The sequence below is a fragment of the Oratosquilla oratoria genome, chromosome 3 (assembly GCF_046742065.1).
Source record: "Oratosquilla oratoria isolate Oo_2021 chromosome 3, ASM4674206v1, whole genome shotgun sequence".
Lineage (NCBI taxonomy): Eukaryota > Metazoa > Arthropoda > Malacostraca > Stomatopoda > Squillidae > Oratosquilla > Oratosquilla oratoria.
The window spans coordinates 31,504,288-31,529,027 of record NC_134779.1 but is presented as its reverse complement, the minus strand read 5'-3'; the positions used below and the strand labels follow the sequence as shown (position 1 = coordinate 31,529,027).

General features: G+C 40.3%; 1 protein-coding gene across 3 annotated transcripts; it reads right to left on the bottom strand.

The window, feature by feature from the left end:
* Positions 1–753: 753 nt before the first annotated feature.
* Positions 754–24,521, bottom strand: Dbp80 (putative ATP-dependent RNA helicase Dbp80). 3 transcript variants are annotated; one of them, XR_012965975.1, is made up of 11 exons: positions 24,279–24,521; positions 20,290–20,852; positions 18,399–18,501; positions 16,824–16,938; positions 14,961–15,112; positions 13,656–13,820; positions 11,336–11,498; positions 10,949–11,058; positions 8,182–8,278; positions 6,422–6,593; positions 754–4,309 (listed from the first exon to the last, which is right to left on the bottom strand). XR_012965975.1 is itself a non-coding variant. In XM_076178564.1 (11 exons), the coding sequence occupies exons 1-10, from the start codon at positions 24,336–24,338 to the stop codon at positions 4,245–4,247; spliced, it is 1,668 nt and encodes a 555-aa protein (XP_076034679.1). In that variant the 5' UTR covers positions 24,339–24,521; the 3' UTR covers positions 754–2,904; positions 4,205–4,244. The 3 variants fall into 3 exon arrangements, 2 of the variants coding, with proteins under 2 accessions (XP_076034679.1, XP_076034670.1); XM_076178564.1 differs by lacking the exon at positions 8,182–8,278 and having other exon boundaries at positions 754–2,904; positions 4,205–4,309; XM_076178555.1 differs by lacking the exon at positions 8,182–8,278.
* Between the last annotated feature and the right edge of the window lie 219 nt (positions 24,522–24,740).

Below are 24,740 nucleotides of genomic sequence, written 5' to 3'. Positions count from 1 at the left end.
CCGTTGATTTGGAGTGGTTTTTGGGTGGCATAGTGATTGCACAGCACTAAACAACAGCACCAAAAACACCGATAGCACAGCTAATTAACATCCGTTAATGAGAGGTAGTACTGTACTCAGAGAAGTGATACTGGACAGTATTACAAGTGAGGGGGGGGGAGACCGCATAACAGAGTTGTAGTACAATAAAGTAGCATCATTTCTCTATGAAGATATTTCCTCTATCACATACAAAATGATGTGAAGCACTAGTCCATAGGGGCACCCATATAGACCCAAAAGTATAAAGCTGCATGCTACTGAGCAGATTTTTACCTCAGAATAACATACAGCCAATACCCCAGATGGGGGTAAGGAATGTAGTTGAAATTAATAGATGTTGGGCCCAGTATGGACCCAAGAGCATCAGCTTCTCAGGGCTGCTCCTACTTACGGAGGTGAAGGGGCTGTTTGGTTTTGAAAATGGGCAGCTCTCCCGTCCATCTTGTAGGAAAACAATATGCTGATTCCTGTCACTGGTTCTGGTGTGGCATACAAGTGTTGGGGAAGAGATGCCAGAAATGAGGAATACTGTACCTCATTTTGCTTGGGTGGGGAGAGTTATATTGTATAGCTTTTCAGGTACTCATGCCCACTTCATACACGCGAAAACTCATTTGTTCCTTCCATCACAGCACATCATGGATGATGGGTCATCCCCCCCCCCCCAACCCCACCCCACTGCAGTCAATGCAGTAAGAAATAAAATAGGAGTACTTCATAGTATTTATTTGTCAAATCCGTTAAAGACAGGTAAGAATGATACTACAGCAAGAATTACATCTTTCACATCCCCATTCTTAATTAGCTGCATTAATACACCAATGAAATTTTGGCAGTTCATTTTTTCTCCAATATAATTTTCCATATCAGACAAAGAAAATCTTTAAGTTATAATTGCCTTTTGGCATTCAAGCAATTATAATGAATTTTTCAATATACACTAATCACTGTACAATCACAATGAAAATGCCCCAACTTTGATTTGCTTTAAAAATGGTTACATCAGAATCCATACTTCTGCCTGGAAATCACTATTGCTTATTGAAGCTTCTGAGATAGCATTGCTATATTAAAATGGCATTAAAGCATACATCAGGCAGTCTTCTAGAATATTTGCACAAATGTTCCTGGTATAACACTGTTTATTTTGCATGATGACCAGTATACCTCTCAAGATAATATATATTCTTTGCCAAGTGTATGGTTTCATAACATCCACATTTTCATATATTAATAACTTGTGTATGCATCCATCTTTGGGCATGCATGTTGTCAGAGTATATCTTGCATTAATATGCATCTTCACACTGTACCTATATTAACCGTAATAACTTTGATTAAAGTTTTCTCCTAAGTACGTATTATTGTTAACAAACCCTCAATCATGATTCCAACGTCCTATCCGTACTTCTCGTTTGTAATTATCATAAGGCAAATATTATGGCTGTGCCACCCTACACCTCCTTAAAAAGAAAGCCAGAGAACAATGGTAGGGGAATATTTGGGAACATTTTGTTGCCACCGATTTACAAAATATAAAATATAAAAATGACTGCAAACCTACATAACAAGAGCATGGTACACTAAAATATTGTATATTTTACAATGATATTACAAGGCAAATACATACCAGAATGGCATAATAAGGTAGGAGGAATTTACAATTTTTTTAAGATGAATTGGAATAAATTACTATGAATATGCACTGTCACTTGTGACAATCTTCTGAATTCTACTATTAATACAGCTTTCCTGACTACAATACCCAAGCATCATTGTCCTTAATGTCTATATCCCACCTTAGCAACTTTTTGTAATATAGAAAATATAAAGGAAAAAACTCAAAAAGAAATATAAAAAAAATCTTTAAACACAAGAACCTACAAAACTTCATGATTTCTCATGTTCTGGAGGGTTTTCGTTTGTGTTTCCTAATATAGCTCCCACAAAATGTCCATTTGTTTATTCATCTAACATTTTTTAGAACTTTTCTGCACCTAATGCTTTTCTGTAAACAAATATGTCGCTTTGACAGTAAGTTTATCACAGTTTGTTTCTTTATTGTACATGGCAATTTACTTACTCAACATCTTACTATTTATATTGTACGTACATTACACAATATCTCACTTCAGCGTCAACATTTATTTCTATTTCACTAATTCCTACAATAACCTGTTAAACAGAAAAAAAATAGATAAAAATAAAAAATGGAAAAAAAAAAGGGGGAGGGACAGGGTTGGTTGGATGATTGATCAAATTCAAGGCAATTTTTAAAACATAAGTACATGGTACATAACACTTGAACGCTATTGGTCTGAAGTCTTTTCTTGGGGAGAAGTGACAATAAAAAAATAAATAAATAAAAAAAAATAAAAATACATGGCATTTTTTTTTTCATTAAAGTTGTTCTGCTAACCATATATTTCCATCTTATTAAAAGGGCTATTTCAAGGGCACTTGAGCACTTTCCTTACATATGAAACATTGTGGAGTATTTCATCCTTCTTCAAAAATTCAATGATGCACATATGAAGTTCACCAATATCACTATCATTAAGTCTTGAATTAGTCTTTTTTAGAGATTATAGGTGCATATACTTCATCAGTAAAGGTCCTAGGAGCATTCACCAAAATATCACTACCATCAAGTCTTTTATCAGTGTTTTTTAATTATAGGTGCATATAACTTGATCATAGAGTCCTAGGAGCATTAGGTTCATTGAAAAGAAGTCACTTCTTTCATGCATCTATGCAAACACCTCAAATCCGCACCTGCATCTGTTTTCTGCCTTCACAACCCAAGCACAGTTCCACCTGGAGCCACTATAATCTTTCCAATTCACGTATTCTTCAGTGTTGCTGTGACATAAAGAAACATCTTGATTATTCTTTGTACATGCAAAAAATTCGGTTTCTTAAATCTTTGTGGACTTCTACTTCCATTATTTAATTACTTTACTCCCAAGCATTATTCAAAATAAACTGTTTATTATAACCATTTCAAACTTCAATCAGTACATACGTTTAAAAATGTTCTTTTCTTATGAACACACATACTTCCTTCAGTTTGACCATGCAAAGTCCATACTAAATATATAATGACTGATCTTTTGCACGCCATACAATCCATTAACCTAATAGTAGTATATAATTGCTTCACAGAGGTAGTGATTTACATGCAGCCTCTATGAGGTGCTCAACATTGATGGAGGGATTCCTTATTTATGATATCTGTGTATATATGACTTGTGACTTGATGATTCCATAAAACAGTACAAGTTAAGGTGAAATGTCATACCTTGAAGACTTGTATGTATACAGAAAAGTTACCACAGTCATCCTTTAATACTATTGATTCCATAATCAGTGGATGTTACCTAAGTTTATTACTTATTGGTTCCCAATTACGAACATATCGAAAACATCTTGGTACACCTAACATTAAGATACTTTATAGGAAACGGCACAGAAAGAATCTTGGTCTTTCCATATAATAAGAGAGGAAAAAAAAAAAGGCTAATACGCTCGCCTATAAAAGTTATAGTTATTCTCTTTGGTGCTGAGGCAAAGCTAGTGGTCTTGACTTATTCTGCCAAGTGTGACTGTTTACGATCATTATTTTTCCAGAAAATCCTATGGAAAATCACGAAGCCTGTCACATTTTTTGTGTGCAAGGTTTGATGAAACCTCACCTTACAATTCATTCATGTATCACTGTTTGCCAATTCCAGGATGATAATCCTCTTGTTTGCAGTTAAAAATCTGCTGAACAAAATTCTTGTCTTTCATTTCTAAGAATGAAGAGCCCTTAACACTTGGTTTAAAACTTCCGACAAGGATAATAGTAATTTTATAAGGTTAGCAATATATTGCCAATTACCCTAAGGTTTTTTTTCTTCTTTCAAAGTCCTGCACAATAATATTTCTAATTTTATTAAAAAAAATTATACGTCAAGCTTCATATCTGAGAAGTAAACAAATTTATATTATCTTCATAACATATTAATATCATGTCTTTCCTATGATAATGACTGGAAGAAGTGATGAAGGAGGAGCGAGACATGCATCATGACGATAGGCATGTAGTACTTTTTCACTTGTCATGTGTCCGTTTTGTGTATATACGGCATGAAATGAGTACAGTATAGAGCATATGCACCTTCGTCTCTTTTCCTCACTTCAGTGTTGCAGTATAAATCTTAATCATCTGCTAGCTTATCAATTTCATCAAAGTTGGTGTAGTCCAGCTTCTCTATCTTGATATCTGTAAAGAAAGGAAGTGTGTAAATTACTCAGTCCTGTGAAGCCACAAACATACACTTCTGCACTCCATATTATCATGGGCCCTTTCCTATGAAGTCAAATCATCCATCCACCCAAGATACATCTCACATCCATCCAAAACCCAACTTATTGTCCCCACCTCCCATTACCATGCACGAGTCACAATGTAAATTGCAATGATGATTATGATGATTTGAATTAATGTCATGAACTTCCCCTACCTGGAGGCTAGGACACATCTATAATTTGATTACATTTAACATAAAGAACTCCCCCTCTCATAGTAGGTGTGTATGTATATATTGCCACCATTGAGTTGAACCAAGGGCACAGTTCATTAAATTCCATGCTACAAGTTCTCTGTAAGGGGCATCATCCTAACCTCATGACCCCATCCATCCATCTCATCCTTGGTCAGACCCTCATGTTCATTCCTTCTACCTCTGCCTTTCACACCTCTTTTATTAATCTTTCTTCACTCATTCTTTCCAGGTGTCCAAACCATCCCAATACTCTTTCATCAACCCTATCTCTCAACTCCCTTTCCATCCCCGCTCTCCTCCATTTATCACTCTATCTAGAAACCCCTGCCATACATCTCAGGTATTTCGTCTCACACACTTCCTTTCTTCCGTTTCATGTTTCTGCCCCATACAGAGCTGTTGGCACAATCACTCCTTCATACAATCTTCTCTTAGCACCCATTCACGTGTCTGTTTCTCATTGCACTTTTTAATCCCCCAAGGCTTACTTGCTTCTCTCAATCTACATTCTACCTCCAACTCCATTCCTCCCTTTCCTGCAACATCCACTTCCTCCAGTCTCTCCCTTACTACTCACTTCCAATTTGCTGCCATCCTCTCCCCTTGTACATCCCATCACCTTACTTTTACCCATTTATCTTCAGCTTCCTTCTTTCACACACCTTCCCAAACTGTCACTAACTTCCTTATCCCCTCCTCTGATCCTGCTACAAGCACATTGTTGTCAGCAAACAACAACTGGCTTATCTCCCATTTTTCTCCAGTTTCTTTAACCATCTCCAATCCCTGGCCCATTACCCTTGTGTTTACATCTCATACCACCCCATCCATGTATAAACCGAACAATCAAGGCAACATAACACAGAGAAGACCCACCTTTACCTCAAACCACTCTCTCCATTTCTAATTCTAACACATGCTCTACTACTCTCATAAAAACTCTTGACTGCTCTTAACAGCTTTCCTCCTGTCCCATATATCTGCAACACCTCCCACAGTGCCTTCCTGTCTACCCTGTCATAAGCCTTTTCCAAATCCATAAAGCTCCCCCCCCAAAAAAAACCCAACAACAACATTGTTACCTTTTCTGAAAGCTTTCTCACGTATCTGCCTTACCACAAAAATCTGATCCACGGAACCCCTACCTGTCCCAAACCCACTCTGTTCCTCACCAATTACTCCCTCTGTTCCTCTCCTAATCCTCTCAAAACCCTCCCATAAACCTACCCAACTACACTCAACAAACTGATCCCTCTGAAACTACTACACTCACACTTGTCCCCTTTTCCCTTGTATGTAAGTGGAACCATGATACAAGAGGTAAAACTATCCCCTTACCCCCCATCCTCCACTCTGCTACTCCAGGGCTGAATTCCAAATTCTGAAGGAACAAGCAATACAAAATATATACAAACATACACCAAGGGCCTTTTCCCCCTTATAAGGGGGGTAGCCAAGGTCAGAAGGCATAATTCCACTCCCAACCATTTTATCCCCACCCACTCCACTCCCATTCACCACCCCTCCCTCTCTTTCTTTGCTCCTCCAGGATGACAGGTCATCTCTGCATCTTGCACGGATGACCCGAAATACACATAAATCATGTCATAATGAATAATAACAATAACCACGCAAAGAACCCGACCAGCAAGTACATTAAAGCCTCCTATGTCTGAATTAATTGGGACACAAGGTAAAGACCTGAGGGGCATGAATACATGTGGAAAATTTTTGTTTAGATGTTGACATAGTTCAGATAATGGCACTTCAGGTAGGAAAAGATTACCATGTGTGTAATTATGTATATTCAAACATCCAACTCAACTTACTAAAATGCCTCTCAATGTCTTTCATGAGACGCACACTTTCAGGCCCATCGACAATGTTGATTGCATTCCCAGTTTTGCCAAAGCGTCCTGTTCGGCCAATTCGGTGAAGGTATGTCTCACAATCAGCTCGTCCATGTAGTGAGGGAAGGTCATAATTCACAACTAAAGTGACCTGAAACAAAGAGGTTAGACCTTGACTATTTAAAAATATGTGGTTCATCATATGTTAAAAGTCATGCACCCATCTACGAATTTATCAAGTTCATGTTGTTGTTCCCTAGACTGTCTGTCTGAGCAGTATTACCAAGGAATGCCACGGCTGAAACGTGGTTTTCCCACAAATCCTTTATAGTGTATGTTACATGGTGCCGTAGCATCTTCATTGTGGGACCACCCCCCAACCCGAAGAGTTGGTGGCCAAACAGTGGCAAACAACCCTGGCCACTGGCACTACCCAGGTGGCACCTATCCCCAGGAGACCTTGGTCACCTGGGTGAGTACCATCTCTCAATTTCATGTTTCAATTGCTGATGCTGTGGTCCTGCATGATGGCCATCAGAGAGACATCTCCCTGCTGCCCACTTCAAAATCCATCAACTCTTACTTATATCTGGAGGTGCAGCTCCAAGTGGAGACTTGGTTTCCAGACAGAGCCTAAGATTTTTTACTGTATTTCCTCTACAATTTTACGTAAAGTGCTGATAACCAGTGATACAGAAACTGTCTTTCACTAATGCAACACAGACAACAATAATAAAAATTCTTCACTGAGACTATGGGAGGGCTTTAGGGCTTGCCACCCAATGTGGGGACTACAGGTTTCCAATCAGTGTAACTTACGATCTTCTATGCCTTTTTCTTTTAGGCTACCCCCCGTGTAGGGGGAAAAAGCCTTTGGTATATGTATGTAACTTACAGTTACAAGTATTATTTTCATCGTGTTGCATGAAAAGGAGTGGGTGATGGGTATGTGTGAATGATATTTAGACACAGCCCAAAGGGATTTCTCCCCATCTTCTCTTTTTCTGCATGAGGGGATGGATGTGTGCACGCTGGGGGGTGATTAAATGAAGCGGCCTTGCTTTGGATGTGCTGTGTCTTGCTGCATTGCTTCTGACCCAGGGCAGTGGGTGAGATGTAGGGATGACCTGTCATCCAGGAGGAGCCAAGAAAAGAGGGAGGGTGGTAAATGGGAGTGGTGTATGTGGGGAAGAAATGAGTGGGAGTGGATTTATCCCTTTGGCTATTTCCCTTGTCATCCAGGAGGAGCCAAGAAAAGAGGGAGGGTGGTAAATGGGAGTGGTGTATGTGGGGAGGAAATGAGTGGGAGTGGATTTATCCCTTTGGCTATTTCCCTTGTCAGGGGAAAAAAGCCCTTGCTATATGTACGTACCATTATTAGAAAAGGAAGGCCAAAAGGAGAGTGGACAAGAGGTAGGGTAGGAGTTTGACAGAGAATTATACATACATACATATACCAAGGCTTTTTCCCCCTTACAAGGGAGGTAGCCAAAAAGGAAAAGGCATAAAATCATTCCCACCCATTCCATCCCTGAATACACTCCACACCCCTCCACCCTCCCTCTTATCTCAGCACCTCCTGGATGACGGGTCATCCCTGCACCTTGTCCACTTTTATACTATGACAGTCCCTCCGTTATGCTGTCCCCCAACCCCTTGCTGCTGTCCTGTACCATTTCTCTGAGTATTCATTTTCTGTGGTGGGGGAATTCCCTGTGGTGGGGGAAAAGAATACTTGCCACCAAGTATTTTCACTTGGATCGTAAGAGGCGAGAAGAAAGGGACGGGGATTGGGACTAGGCATCCTTCTCCTTGTAGCCCCACAGGGGAACATTCCTAAACGAAAAAGTAAAGGCATAAGAGGGTCTGGGAGAATTATACATATATATTGTATATTTCAGCAGATAAGGAGATTTTCTGATAAGATGATCCCTAAATTTCAGTCTGACTTTCATGGTTTTCACTGAATTCCCAAACCACCAGTGGTGAAGTTTAGGCAGATGAGCACCATACCACTGTGCAACAAACCAAATGATACAGTTCAATTGATGATTTAGTTTAACATCATGAAACTCCCCCTACCTAATGGCTAGCATGGTGCCCCATTACTGGGAGGCTTTCTGGTGTGAAATTAATTATTCAAATGCCTTGAAAGTATTACCAATTACAAAGTACAGTATTACCTGTAAATTGTTTTAATTATGTGTTATCAGTCAGGCATAAAATAAGGTAAATGTCATATGTAGTGGTAGTAGGTTATAGGGTGGTATTCTGACTAGAATTTTACGGTCACATTTTTTGTATTTGGCATATAGGATGAACCACCCCCCCCTTTTTTTAATGATTATTAAAGTGTAGTCTTACCTGCCAAAATACACGTATCTATCTATATGTCATATGGTTTAACGTCACAAACTCCCCCCATCAGAAGGCTAGGATGGTGCCCCTCACACAGGACTTTGTAGTGTGGAATTTAATGAACCATGCCCTTGGTTCAACTTTGCCGGTGGCAAGATTCGAACTGCCTTGACCTTTGCCAGGTAACGATGTCATAACCCGCTCAGTGAGTGAGCTTCTACAAGGTTTTTTCCCCCCCTTAGGGAGGTAGCCAAGTCAAAAGGAATGTATCCATTCCCACTTATTCCACCCATGGGAAACATAGTGGCAAAATCCTTTCCTCCTTCTACCACAGGGGGCAATGGAAGCTCGCTGGCTGAGCGGGTTAGTGCGTTGTTACTTGCGGCGAAGGTCGAGGTGAGGATGGTTCGAATCCTGACACCGACAAAGTTAAACCAAGGGCATGGTTCATTAAATTCCACGCTACAAAGCCCTCTGCGAGGGGCACCATCCTAGCCTCCCGATAGGGGGGAGTGTGTGACATTAAACCATATCATCATCATCATATCACCACAGGGGTCAGGCAAAAAGAAAAAGGATACCCAAAGATGAAGCACTTGGCTGATTTAAGAGGGAACATAGTAACGGAGGGACAGTTGTGGTACAAAGGTAGATTTTTCTCTAACATAGATAAAAATTGTAGTACAAGAGGGGGGGGGGTTGCCGATTAAAGAAATGGTCTTGCTGTGGATGTGCTGTGTCTTGCGACACTGCTTCTGACCCAGAGCAGTGGACAAGATGCAGGGATGACCTGTTATCCAGTAGGTGCCAAGATAAGAGGGAGGGAAGAGGGTAGAGGGGAGTAGAGTATGTAGGGGATGAAAGGGTGGGAGTGTTTTTTTATGACTGTTTTTTGGCTACCTCCCTTGTATGGGGGAAAAAGCCTTTGGTATATGTATGTATGTAGTAGCATCATTCCTTCTGGAGAATAGATTTTTCTCTAACTTAGATAAAATGATGTGTGGATCTAGTCTGTAGCGGTGCCCCAAACCAGTCCTTCAGGCACTGACTGCATGTTACTATGCAATTAACTGCACAAAACATGCAGTCAATATACATCCACAGGAAGAATGAGAGCACGAAAGGAAGGGAAAAGGCGACAGGGGCAAGTGGAGGATGGTTGTGTATGAATGTTTTGTTGAAGCCAGAAGGAATTTCTCTCCAATTTTTCTATTATCTGTATGAGTGGATGGGTAAGGGGGTGTCATGGTGTAAGTGAAGCAGCCTTACTGAGGGTGTGCTGTGTCTTGCTGCATTGCTTTCGACCTGGACTGGGGTCAGGGGACAGGGATGACCCTACATCCATGAGGAGCTAAGAGGGTAAGGGTGCCAGGTAGGAGTGGAATGGGTGGGAGTGGGTGCATGTCTTTGACGTGGTTATCTCCTTTACGAGGGAGAAGTTCTTGGTTTGTGTATTTACCTAGTTGTATCTTACGGGAAAGGGAGTGCTCGTGGTGTCCTGTCTTTGTATCTCACAGTATCTAAATTGTTCTTAAAGGGAGCTATGCTCATGGTGTCCTGTCTTTGTATCTCGCAGTATCTAAATTGTTCTTAAATTCATGTATGGTTTTTGCACACACTATCATTTTGTCCAATTTGTTCCATACATCCACCACTCTGTGGGGGAAATTGTTCTTTTTCAGGTCCCTTCTATAACTGTCCTTTTTGAGTTTCTTTCCATGTCTTGTATTTCTCATATCTCAATTAATAAGTCTTCCCTATTAAGGACTTTTGTGTGTGTATGTATATATGTGTAGTGACTTGGTCACACCCTTATCAGAGAGGAAAAGGTCTTTTGTTACGTATGCAGAATAAACTGTCCAAATAGATCAAAGTTGTTGTTGTTGTCATTCCCTAGACTGTCTGTCCGAGCAGTCCCGTCTCCCCAAGGAATGCCACAGCCAAAACTGGGTTTCCCCACAAATCCTTTATAGTGTATGTTGTGTTGTTTGTGAACAGCTGCCCAGGATGTAACACTTCACCCCATACCATACAACACATAATGGAAGACTGCATTATACACAATCATGCATGCAAATAGATTAAATTTGATGAGCCTGGTTTTGTTTAATCTTCAAAAATAAAGCAGCCCTAATTTTTTCTTCTTACCTGCTCCACATCAATACCACGAGCTAACACATTTGTGCAGATGAGAACTCGTTCTTTGCCTTCCCGGTATCGATTCAAGATGCTGAGGCGATCAGCTGCTGCCAGGTCACCTGATAAATAAAATGCAGATAAATAAAGCAGCAGTTGATGTAGGTGATACAAAAAGAAGAACACCTACCTCCTTGTTTGTTACTTAACTATACCTATGCATTTATTTATCTTATTTATTATTTACATTATTATATATATTTTGCATCCTAGTTATGGACCACAAGGTCTCAGGTCAACATGCTCCGCCTTTGAAATCCTTTGTAAAACCACCCCATTCAACAAAATGTTTTCCCCATTACCCTGATGAAACATACACCACCATATCTGACTACTGACCGGTTAATAGGGCAACATGGTGACCATCCTTCTGCATGCGCTGGGCCAGCCAGTTAGCAGTGGCTTTCGTGCGACAGAAGAACATGGACTGTCCAATGGGAATAGAGTAGATGTTGGAAATGGCCATGTACTTTTCTTCTTGGTTGCGGCACTCGACAAACATCTGAAAGTTGTAGGAATCAAGTTATTTATTTGAAGATTTTCTCTTTTCAGTCAAGTGATCAATTTGTTGCCTTGGATCTCACTTGCTGAAGACCCACAGCTCTACAAAATCTGGCCACAGCCACCACGTCAGCCTCTGGATCACTCAGCGACTAATGTAGTATGACTAAAAGCAGTGGTCCTATAGCATGGCCAAAGGAGCCTCCACAAATGCACTGATCAAGGTATCCCATAAACACCATATCCCACCACCACAAACCCCATCCACACTCTCCTCTGCTTATCTATTTCCCCAACCATATGGGAGTTCTTAGCATATCCTCTCTAAGGATGAAGATCCCTTATTCTCCAATGGAGAGAGGGAGGGAGGGAGGGAGAGAGACTGAGAGAGACAGAGAGAATTATATACCACCTGTATACCATAGGCTTCAAAATATGTAAAGCTATTTACTTATATACTGAGGGCTTCCCCCTCATAAGGTAGGTAGCTTATTGAAAGGCATGCACCCACTCCTACCCACCACCCTGCATCTTAGCTCCTTCTGGATGTAAATATACAAATAAATAAAATCAACACAACTCCACCTACATGACTGTACAAGTTTATTACAACTACTGCACAATTCCTGGGGCAGAGATGACAAACTTCCCCACAGAAACTTGGTAAGACTCGCAAGTCTCAATTCCTAACTCCTACTCAAATCAAAATGATAATGTCTTTGGGATGGAGCCTGCCTGTGGCTCAAACTGTGTAACCACTACTACTCCCACAACTCAAAAGTGACCACATAGACTCTCCCTAAAACCAGGGGTGTCTGAGGGCATCTGATTACTTGGGAGAAGGAATGAAGCATTTTGCTTCTACTGCCAAGTGCCATAGACTAGAGTAAAAATGCTACATTTAATTATGACCGTGCCTCAGTGCATTCTAATGATACAGGGACCTACTAAAGTGGATGCAGAAGTTAAATTTTTCCTGTTGTAAGCCATGGTAATATAAAAGCACTCGGACTATACTGCCACCACCTTTTCACAAAAGAATAGTTGATAAACATCAACTACCTCCTACTACTGTAAGCTACTTTGTACCAATGACAATAAGGTTCCACACTAATACAATGCAGATACCAGTATATTTTCTTCCTAAACAGTTCTATGAGAAGCCCAAGGACAACTGCCAGTTGCTGCTGTAAAAATTCCCAAGTCACAGCAAAAAGAATCAGTTGGGACAGGCTCTCACTGGCATTTGCTAATGCCTCTGCCAAACAAAATTCTACTTTTAAGATTTATAGTTACAATACTACATTGAATTTTGACATGATATTAAAGGTAACTTGTAATAAAATGTCATGAGAGGTAGCAGGGCAGGCTGCTTGAAAGCTGAATGTGAGTACTTGCATATTTGGAATAGACTGTCATAAAAATTGGAATGTACTGAACTGAAAACATGTAAATAGAACCAACATAACCAGAGAACTTGTATGTATTGATGGTAATCACTTTTAATTTGGCTGTCTCTCTCTCTTTCTCGTGACATCATCTTCACACATAGCTTGGCAACCCTTAATAAAAACTACATAACCAAGCATGTACATATACCAACAGCATTTCCCCCCTTACAAGAGGGGTAGCCAAAGTCAATGGCATAAATCTACTCCCACCCATTTCATCCCCACACACTCCACTCCTATTCACCACCCCTCCTTCCCTCTTTTCTTGGCTCCTCCTGGATGATGGGTCATCCCTACATCTCACCCACTGCCCTGGGTCAGAAGCTATGTAGCAAGACATGAGGGGAAGTGGGTGGGAGATGGGGGGGTGAGGAAGTATGTATGAGAAAAAAAGTTGATGCAGCCCGAAGGGATTTCTCCCAGTCTTCTCCTTTTCTGCATGAGGGGATGGAGAGGAGGGTCACTGAATTTAAGAAGCGGCCTTGCTGTGGATGTGCTGTGTCTTGCAACACTGCTTCTGACCCAGGGCAGTGGACAGGAAGCAGGGATGACCAGTCATCCAGAAGGTGCCAAGATAAGAGGGAGGGAGGAGGGTGGAAGGGAGTAGAATATATAGGAAATGGAATGGATGGGAGTGGTTTCTATGCCTTTTTCTTTTTGGCTAACCCCCCATGAAGCCTTTGGTATATGTATGTATTATCATTTACCTGTCTGATGTTGTCCAGGGTTTCTTCTTCTCTCCGCAATCGAATGATGACTGGATTAGGAATGATGGCTTCTGCAAAGTTCATGACATCATCTTCGTACGTAGCAGAGAACAACATCATCTGGCAAGTCTTGGGTAGCTGTTTGTGGATTCGGACAGATTGGTCCTGGATGGGTGAAGAAAATTTAAATCAATAAACACACTTTAAACGATTTATCCCTGGAAAAGTAGGCCAGTGTTCTTCCACTACACCCTTGCTCAAACTAGTGTTTTAATGATATATAGATGTATAAGCAGACAACTAACCTAACCCTCCTACAGACCTCTTTAGGAAGACTTTGAACCAGTGTTGAATTAGTGTATAAATGTTTCTATGTCACTGGCTTAAAGGGGTTTGAAATGTATAAGAAATACAATTGAAGTTGACAGGGGGAGATCATAGTTCCTGTCTATAGACCAAGTGTGAGGTCTCAGGGCTGCATTTCCTGATGGAGGTGATGGTGTGAATGGTCTTTCAAGATGGGTAGCTTCCCTGCTGTCCCTTTCACCTTAGCTCTTTGCGGATAAAATGTAATTCTTGTACCCTCCCACACTGCTTAGGTTAGAGGAAATGTATTAAGACATTAGTTAACCTTCACTGCTTCCTTTCTGAGAGAAATAGGCAGAAACAGACATACAGACATAGCCCAAAGGTCCTTCTCTGTTTGGTAAAAATTTTAAGTGGATCTTCTGCAAGCAAGATCAGGTGTAAAACTGATTAATTGTTAATGGACGACAAGGAGGTGGGAGGGGGAATGTCAACATACTATGAAGTGGGGGGGGGGGGGGGTAACCAGTTCTGGCTGCTAGGCTGTAGTGTTTGTGTCTCGCAGCATTACCTCTGACCCAAGAAGTGTGGTGGGGATTGGGTGTAGTAGGAGTGTGAGGCTGGACATATGCTTTGACTTGCCCACTCCTCTTATGAGTGGGAAGAGGCTATTTGTTACGCATGTAAGTTACCCTGTGTCAGTAACTGCTCCAAGCATGTTCAGCTTTTTATGAAAATATTAGATCCAGGAGGACACACTATATCAACACGTATACAAGTCATATTTGTAAAGAATATCATACTACAGAAGGTTCAACGTAATGACAATTTATGAAAGGATGTCATATTGATAAAGTGTATACATGTCTCTAGCTTCCCCTCTTTAAATACTAATAATTTTAAATACTTTAAATACTTTAAGTACTAATAATTGGGTATTCCTCCCTTGACTGTAGCATATACATATACACAACAAAACCCTTTCTTTTGAATATTTACCTGATGTCCCTGCGTGGCAATCATGACATCTGCCTCATCCAAAACGAAGACTTTGCACTGTCTTAGGTCAAGAATGCGAAACTTGCACCAGTCAACTACCTTGCCTGGGGTTCCAATGACTATGTGGTCTGTGATCTGGTTACCCCGTGATACTGAAAGAGCAAGATGTATTTGTATCATCATACTGAAAACCAATAACACAAAATTACATATATGAGAAAGAGAGAAGGAAGGAAGCCAGAAGGAAGGAGAGAGAAGTAGAGAGGGAGAGAGGGAAGGAGAGAGAAGGAGAGAGGGAAAGAGGGAGGGAGAGAATGAAGAGACAGTAAGAAGTATGAGAAAATGAGGTAGAAGGAAGGATGCCATAACAAAAAGGGTAAGCCAAAAGACAGGGAAAATAAAAATACCTTTGATCACACTTCATTATGCAAATGATTTAATAACAATGGTTCACCACCACAACTAAGTTAGCAGCCAAAAATTCCCAAAGAACTACAATTATAATTTAAGAGATTATGAACATTCCCTCAAAAATTCCTAGTTGCAAACCTTAACTACCACAAATATAAAAAAATGCATCCGTTGGTCACATTTTACTGGAACAAAACCATAAAATAGGTCCAACATGACAAACATATAAACCTCATTCCTCACATGTAGGACCTCACAATGAAGGTGAAGGGCCATACTTGCTCCCTGACCCTTAGAAGCAATACATCACCTCCTTAGCAGGAACCAATAGCAGAAACTGGTTACCTCCACAGCTTCATTTACATGGTGACCCTCCCTCTCTGTCCACTCACAAGTAAACAGAGAAAAGAAGGGGAAATCCCTTTGGGTCCTGCAAATCTATCATCCATGGGACAGCATATCTATCATTTTCCCACAATCACCTTGAGAAGAATGGAATGGGTGGGTGTGGTTTCTATGCCTTTGTTTATTTTTGGCTACCTCCCTTATACAAACATACAAATACCAAAGGCTTTTTCCCCCCTTTTATAAGGGAGGTAGCCAAAAAACAAAGGCATAAAAACCACTCCCACCCATTGGAAAAACCCTTTGGTAAATGTATGTACCTTGAGAAGATACTTAGGGCTGTTGTGCATCCTGTATTAATGTAAAAATGTGTCACTAGCAGAAAATAGTAAGAAGGGAAGAGTTGCTAGTTGTCAACTCATCATTTGTGAGAGGTGAAGAAATACAGGTGAATTTGATTGAGATCGTGGGCCACAGACAGAATGCCATCCCCTCTCTCTGGGATGCACTTCCAGAATGAGATGAGAAGGGTTAAAGAATTTCAAAAATGGGCAACATGAAGATGATAATCTCTTTGTTTTTATATTGACGCAGCCCGAAGGGATTTCTCCCTGTCTTCTCCTTTTCTGCATGAGGGGACGGAGAGTTGGGGTCACCAATTTAATGAAGCGGCCTTGCTGTGGATGTGCTGTATCTTGCGACACTGCCTCTGACCCAGGGCAGTGTACAAGATGAAGGGATGACCCGTCATCCAGGAGGTGCCAAGATAAGAGGGAGGGTAGAGGGTGGAGGGAAGTGGAGTGTATTTAGGGATGGAATGGGTGGAAATGGTTTTTATGCCTTTTTCTTTTTGGCTACCTCCCTTGTAAGGGAGAAAAAGGCTTTGGTAAATGGTATATGGTAGGACCACCACCGACAGGTACCCATCACTGGTTCCTATTGATGGAATCTGAGGATGAACAGCGAGGAGGCAATTCTCTTGATATCCATCTCACAGGAACACAAATGCACTGGTTCCCACTGATGATCCTCAATCAAATACAATTATCAGGGAATTATAAGAAGGAAGAAAGAACAAGGAATAGAAGAGTTGGACCTGCTACTTACTTGTTTCTCCTTTGACAGCACAACGGATTGTGATGTCAGTACATTTCTTCCCAAGATTCTTTACAGTTTCCAATGTTTGCAAAGCTAACTCAAAGGTTGGTGACAAACACAGGGCCTGAAAAATAAATTTATAGAAAATAATTTCGAGATGGAAACGGAAAGAAACAACACCACATACATCCTTCCCCATATAGAGAGGATGGCTAAATCATATCATACTTTTTGCCACAACTAATCTATCTATATACTTAACCTCTTCCCTCCGGGGCACATCGCACGTCTGGCAGCATTAGCTGCCCGATGTGCGATGTCTCATCATAATAATCGCATTATAAATAATAAAGTCAGTGCTAAATTGTCCGTTCTCTTTCACCCGTGTATTTTGATAACCATAGAAAACTGATGAAGCCAGTTTAGAGAGAATGAAAATTACGTAGGTACAACTACAATAAATATAATCAACATGGCGACTTCGGCATCAGCGAGTACCTACTTGCTCCCCATGCCGCCTACGTAGGCGGCACCATATGGAAGTGGTTAAGTCTTCTTCCCCTTCATAAGGGAGGTCAGCTAAGGTATGCATCCACCACCACCAACAGCACATTCACAATTGGCTCAGCCACTTTATCTACATAGTGACCCTCCCTCCATTCGTATCCTCACATGAAAACAAGAGTAGATGAAGAAAAATCACTTCAAGCAACATCAATTCATAGTCCATTCATATTCTCCACTCACACCAATCTCCTGCCTTCTCCCTTCCCCTCTCAACAGGCATTCACCTTTTGTCAAGGGGTAGAATGTGAATGGACTATAAATTGATGTGGCTTGAAGTGATTTCTCTTCATCTACTCTTATTTTCATGTGAGGATACAAATGGAGGGAGGGTCGCTATGTAGATGAAGTGGTCAGGCCAACTGTGAATGATTCTCCCTTAAGTTCACTCCATCCACTTCTGCCTTCCATACTCTTTGTTAATCTTTCCTCGTGCATTCTCTTCACCTCTTGCCTTCCATACTCTTTGTTAATCTTTCCTCGTGCATTCTCTTCACCTCTTGCCTTCCATACTCTTTGTTAATCTTTCCTCGTGCATTCTTCCCATGTGCCCAAACCATCCAAATATTCTTTCATCAGTCCTACCTGTCTTTGAAAGACATTAATTTGAATCCCTCCACATCAATTGTACAAAGCTATTGCTTTACACATGAGAGAAAAACCTACACAATAATTAATAGGGTCAATATTCAAATTTTCAATATAACACTGACAATATTTTCCCTTCTGCCACCAATTCTTTAAATTTTGAGACATATCTTTCAACTGGATCAATGTTTCAGTAAAATTCCAGAATCAACACAAATGTTATTCAATGGCCTAACCTAACATAACTTAATCTAACATAACCATTCAGTGGAAAAAAAAAAAAACTTTTCAAATGCAAAAATAATAAGTGAAAAAGCTATTTGAGCAATACTGGAATGGAGCTTATGTTTCTTTAAAATTCTACTTTGACAACCCTCACGTGATTTAAACTGGCAGGAAACTTGTGGTCAAAGAGGTTCTTTGAGTACCAACCTGCGTGCAATGCTTGTTTGGGTCGATGCGGCTGAGCATGGCAAGGGAGAATGCAGCTGTCTTTCCTGTGCCTGACTGTGACTGTGCAATCATGTTCTGTGGGCTAGAGAAACATCATCTGCATAAGGAACAATCATCTTTGCCTAAGAATAGCCATATCAACTCTAATTACATTAGTATTACATTATGATTACATTTATCTTTAACTGTAAAGGAAAGTGATCTGATGTATCCAATACTCGAGGGAGAAAGAGAGTAGGAGGGAAGGAAGATGGAGCAAAGGGAGAGATGGGGAAGGGAGAGAACAGTTAATAGCAGAGATAGGAGGTATGGACATAGGGCATGAGGCACAAGGGAAGAGAGGAAAGAGAAAAAAAAAAAAAAAAAAAAAAGGAAAGAAGGAAGGATAAGTGGGAGGGAGTAATAAAGGAAAGGAAGGATGCAAAGATGGCAAAGGAAGTAGGAAAAGAGGGGAAGAAAGAAGAGAAATAAAAAAAATTGTGTCTCGCTGCACTGCCTCTAACCAAAGTAGTATAGCAGAGGAAAAGGATGATCCTTTATCCACAAGGTGCTAAAATGGGTGGGGGCAATGAATTGGTACAGGGGTGTTGGGTACATGCACACCATAACTTGACTATCCTACTTATACGGAGAAAAAAGATCTTTACATACATACATATACCAAGGCTTTTTCCCCCTTCCAAGGGAGGTAGCCAAAAAGGGAAAGGCATAAAAACACTCCCACCCATTTCATCCCTAAATACACTCCACACCCCTCCCACCCTTCCTCTCATCTGAGCACCTCCTGGATGACGGGTCATCCCTGCACCCTGCCCACCGCCCACCGCCCTGGGTCAGAAGCAGTGTCGCAAGACACAGTACATCCACAGCAAGGCCGCTTCATTTAATCGGCGACCCCCCCTCTCCGTCCCCCTTTGCATATAAGGAGAGGACGGGGAGAAATCCCTTCGGGCTGCGTCAAAATTTACTCACACATACTACCCCACCCCCCACCCCCCCGCCCATTCCTCCTCATGCAGTCACAACATCATCCATATACAACCATTCTCCACTCACCTCTGTCTTCCGTCCTCTCCCTTCCTTCCTCAACAGACATTCCCCTCTTCCCCAAAGCCCCCTTCACACCATCCATCCACCTCATCCTAGGACGTCCCCTCATGTTCACTCCCTCCACATCTGCCTTCCATACCTCTTTTACTAGTCTTTCTTCACTCATTCTTCCAAAAAAAAAAAAAAGATCTTTGGTATGTTTATATGTATGCATTTGGAAAGCACGATTAAGAGAACTAGAGCACTGGCACCTGAAAGCAAAAAGCGTAACAGATGCTAGTACATATGGTCTTAATCCAAGCCCTTGATAAAAACACCAATGCCTCAACACCATCCAGGGTTAACATCTGGAGAGGTGGGGGTGCATAAATTTTTCTATTATAATTATAAACCTCACTGTTATGTCAGTAATAACCCATGGGAAAATAAATATTTAAGAAAAGTAGCAGAAATGAATGACAGCAGAATCAAAAGTGAGAAGCTTTCTTCCATGAATGGAGATCATATAAGAATAATGTGTCCAATCCTTATGGGTGTTCCTACAGTTCCTTCAATTCTGACTGTATAAAATCTATATACAGTTGTCACAACTCTTATATGGAATTTCTTTATAATGAAGAAACTGGAGACAAGGAATGGGTTTTGGGATGCATTTGGCTTGGGTGTATATGGTACATGTATGCTTTGACACAGCCATTTCCTTTACAAGGGGGAGAAGGCCTTTTGGTACATTTATGATGGTCTGTGATCTGAGTGTATGTTTTTCTAAAGAAATATTGTGGGGTACTGGGTACGTAACAATCAAAGCCTACAAACTTACGGATCAGCAAGCAAAGTAGGGAGAGCAGTTTCCTGGATCTTGGAGGGCAATGTAAATCCCATATCATAAATGCCTTGCAGAAGTTCTTTGCGTAACTTCAACTCTTCAAAGGTTTTGACTGAATACAAGGGCGAGTTGGGGTCTTTACGCATGACCTCCACATTGTTCTTTGACTCAACAATGCCCTTCCTGACAGCCTTGCGCATAAGTGACAGATCTGCAGCACTCAAGGCCTTTTCTTCTTCTGGCGTCGGTTGTTCTTTTCCGTTTGCTTCAGCCCCTGCCACAGCTGGTGCTGTGGTAGCATCAGGGGTCGCATTTGCTGTGGCTTCCTCAGGGGCTTGTGCTGTTGCAGAATCTGTGGAAGGGGTTGCAGCTGGCTCAGATACTGTGGTCGCAACTCCATCTGGAGTTGTAGTTGTAGCCGATGTGGGGTCTGCTGCTGCAGTAGTAGCAGTAGGGGTGGTCGTTGGAGTTGAGGTAGGGGTTGAGGTTGGTGTGGAGGTTGAGGGCTCAGCCGCTCCATTTGTTGTAGGCTCCTCCTTGATGGTCACAGACTCTACCTGAAATTTGAAGAAAATATTAAGAATATTGGAGCTGTATGATGGTAATAACAATCTGAAGCAGTAAACATTAAATAAATTGTACTACAAAGAAAACGAAAAACATGATCAACTAATACAATCACTGTACACAACTTGAGGCCATTATATCAACCAACTAATGTCTCTCTCTCTCTCTCTCTCTCAATCTCTCTCTCAAAAAAAAAATAAATAAATAAATAAAAAAATAAATAAAAAAAATAAGGTACTCTTAAAGATTTCGATGAAAGACGGCATTTTATCTGTGTCATCCAAGTGTGGGGATGTTTCTATGTTACTAGGTAACTGGAGGAGTTGAGGGGCAGCTATCTGCTGTCAGCTCTCTTTAAGAAAGTACTGTAATAGATATTGTGCAATCACAAGCAAGTTTTGATGCACCAAGGATTTCTCAGGATACAAAATTCAAAATCTTAGTCCGATATATACTTTTTTTTTGTCTGTCTATTCAAGAAAATTACTTAACTATATGTTAGAAAGAAAAAAAAGTGTGGGGAAATTGTATGGCTGAGTGTTCCTGGGGTGGGCATTCTACACTGGATCATGACTTGTGATACTTTTCAAATAGATTGTTCCTGTTTTCTGTGAGAACTTTTTACATGTAATTAGGAAGTTAAAACTGGTTGAAACCAGTTTCATCTGGTTATGAAATGAAGATAATATTGACATTTCTGAATAATTAGCGGTACCCCTCTTGTTTTGGGTTAGGTTAGGTTTAGACTACAACTGAGTGTCGCTAGGGTGGAGATCCTACAGTGGGTCAGTGTGTGTAATTTTTATTATTTTCTAGTTGGGGGGGGGGATTCTACAATTGAGTGTAGAGTGGAATTTCTACAGCTAATCCAAAAAATGATACTGACATTGTGAAAACTATAACCTGGGTCAAAACTTTTGCTCACAACTTTACATTACTGCTGACAACTACCCTCCATCTCCTCTATGACAATATAGTCTCCAAAGACAAGTGCAGTTTGAAATACAAAATGCTTTAATATGCTCATTGTCCTTCCCATAATAGCTGTTATTGGCTGGTAGGCAAAGGTGTTGAAATTTAACACGATTACACACCTTATCTTTTTGCAGTTAAGATAGTATACATATTTATTTGTTACATATATTGCCATATAAGAATCAATTCTCTAAACTTTGAATTTGAAATATCACCAGATCCTCAATTTAATTCATTCCGGTAAGGAAGATAAGGTTTTTTCAATGGTGCTTTCCCAATTCTTCAACTTATAACCTTAACTTTACTAGATATTGACCAAGTTTTATATTACCTTTTATGATATTCATTGAGAGGACCCACCACTTCCACAATTAAAAGGATACACTCATAGTGATTCAATTTTGACATGGATGGGGTAGTGCTGGAATTAAATGAGAGGATGATGGGCAGAAGTTTGGAGTTGGTAAGAGATGTCCCAGGGGAGAGGATGGCAGTGAATTAGCAGCAAGTTTAAATGGAGAAAAGCTAGAGGAAGTGGTGAGCTTCATGTATTTTGGGTCACATGTAGCATGGAATGGAGTTGGGGTGGAGGTAGATCACCAAGTATTGAAAATGAGTAAATGTGTGTGTGGGGGGGGGGGGGAATCTGGGGATGAATGCAAAGAGAAAGCTACATGGGTGATTATGTACATGATGCTATAGGAGCAAAGACTTAGAACTTATAGGAGAAGGGGAATGACTCAATATGCGAGTGAGTGTTTGGTAGAGACTACAAGGATGAATAATGAGTAATGTGAAGGTAAGGCAGACAGCTGAGGTGGAAGAACTAGGTAACTTGGTTGAACAAAGAATATTGCGATAGTACGAGCACAGGAAGGAAACACTGGCAACAAGTATGAGAGGCAGAGGAGGATAGAGCGAACTTCAGGGGAAGTTCACGACTGAGGTGGATGGACAAGGTACTCATGAAACCCAGAACTGTATTTGGCACTTTCAGTTTTTTAGTAAGTTGTCCTATTGCCGCTCAAAATCACAAAACCACAAAGTTTAATAATTTAAAAAATTCAGGGGAGGGTATGAAAGGGACTCAAGTATCACTGTACCCCGATTCAAATTTTTTGGAGAAACTACTTCTCTGTAATAACCTCATGGTAGATTATGTTGGCTAAGAAATGACAATGCAAAAGAAAACAAACAACAATGGGGGAGATTAGTACAAGTGAATGCAATAGATAGCCTTGTCCAATAAACAATTCAATCACACTAGAAGCAGAGTAGATCATCCATACACACTTCCTGTGTGCTGCCAACTGTATGATGATATATTTTGCATAAAACAAATGAAAATATCATTGGAGAAACAGTGAATCATGAACCCTGAATTGAAAGCGGATTTCTATTGAGGAATGTCAGACTTGAAATTCAAAATTAATTATAGTACAAGGGATAGAAATTATTGTAAGGACACCAAATTTTCACAGAGAATCAGAATGGTCATAAAAATCCTCTATTCAAAGGAACATTTTTAAAACTGACCAAATTCGACAACAAAATGCCATTTTCTTTAGTGGTGGGTCACTTTTGTTTGTCTATGAGCAGATTAACGATTTCCTTGTCTAGAAATGGCATGTAATCATGAAATAAAGTTACCTATATGACCTGTAGATCTTCTCATGATATAAATACTAGTTCACACTGTTATGGCACATTTTTACCTTCTGGCATTTAAACCAAAGTATAATTTTACATCAGGACACATAATACTACACAATAACCACTCCTTTAAATATATATTCTAAAATATGAGCTGATCCTTCATTCTTCAATTTGTCTCATCACTTCCCTTTGTGCACAAGAACAATTCACTACACTAGAAATGAAGTGAAATGTAAACTGAACATTTATGTTACATAAACAACTTTTATTTTGCTCTCACAAATGCTGGTCAAATGTACTATGCAATTACAATCAATTCTTGCAAAAATGTGAGAAAATTAATTTTTCCTGACTTTAATTTAACTTGGGTAATTAAAATGCTCTTACTTGGAATTAGGGAAATTAAATGCAGAAGTTTGCGGTACAGCAAGATTTTCTTTATCAGAATTCATTACTATAATATATAAGTTTGACACTTCTAGGTCAATGAACCAAGACATCATATGATCATGACATTCTTTTGTAAAATTGCATGTGATTTTTGGTGATATCAGATCCCAGTACATTCGTGGAATACCACTATTCTACTCGTAAATATAAGGATGCCAGAGCACACAGTGGATTAATATATTAATTTGAGAAAAGTTTTCATAATGTTGTACTACACAAAGCTGTTGTCACTACAAAATAAGTCGTCAATTCCACTGTCGCTGCAAGAAATATGACATACGCAGCAGTTCTTTGGAGGTACAAATTCAACATCATAATATCATTTACAGCCTTACCTTTTTTGCCAACTCATTCGCTTCTTGAGCTTCTGAGGCTTTAGCCCAGTCGTCCGACATATTTTAAAATTTCAATTGTCACTTGTGTATCTAATTAATATCGTATTTATATGCGCTGCACCAACAGGGCTTCCTCTACGAGATACCAAAGCACGTACTGTACAGAGATGCTGTAAATATCGATTGGCTGAAGTGTTTATACGAAGGAAGAAATTCTCTTCCGATTTGTCCAATTATGGCGGTTACTTTAAAGGACACGGAAATACCTCCCCTTCATTTATAGAGTGAATCGCTAGTGAAAAATGTAGTAACACATTAGTAAATCACAAATAAAACCACAGTCGGACGAAAGACAGAGTTGCGTAACTGCAATCCTCTTCAGTAGTACAAAGTGGAAGGAGGATGCTCTCTTAAATAGCAACCTCTTACAAAAGAAAGGGAACATGGAAAATAATAACCGTC

Coding starts and splice junctions, on each gene's coding strand:
- Dbp80 (XM_076178555.1), bottom strand. CDS start 24,338: ATGTCGGACGACTGGGCTAAAGCCTCAGAAGCTCAAGAAGCGAATGAG. Junction 20,853..24,278: donor CGAATGAGTTGGCAAAAAAG/GTAAGGCTGTAA, acceptor TTCAAATTTCAG/GTAGAGTCTGTGACCATCAA. Junction 13,821..14,960: donor TTGCCACGCAGGGACATCAG/GTAAATATTCAA, acceptor TCACCCATCCAG/GACCAATCTGTCCGAATCCA.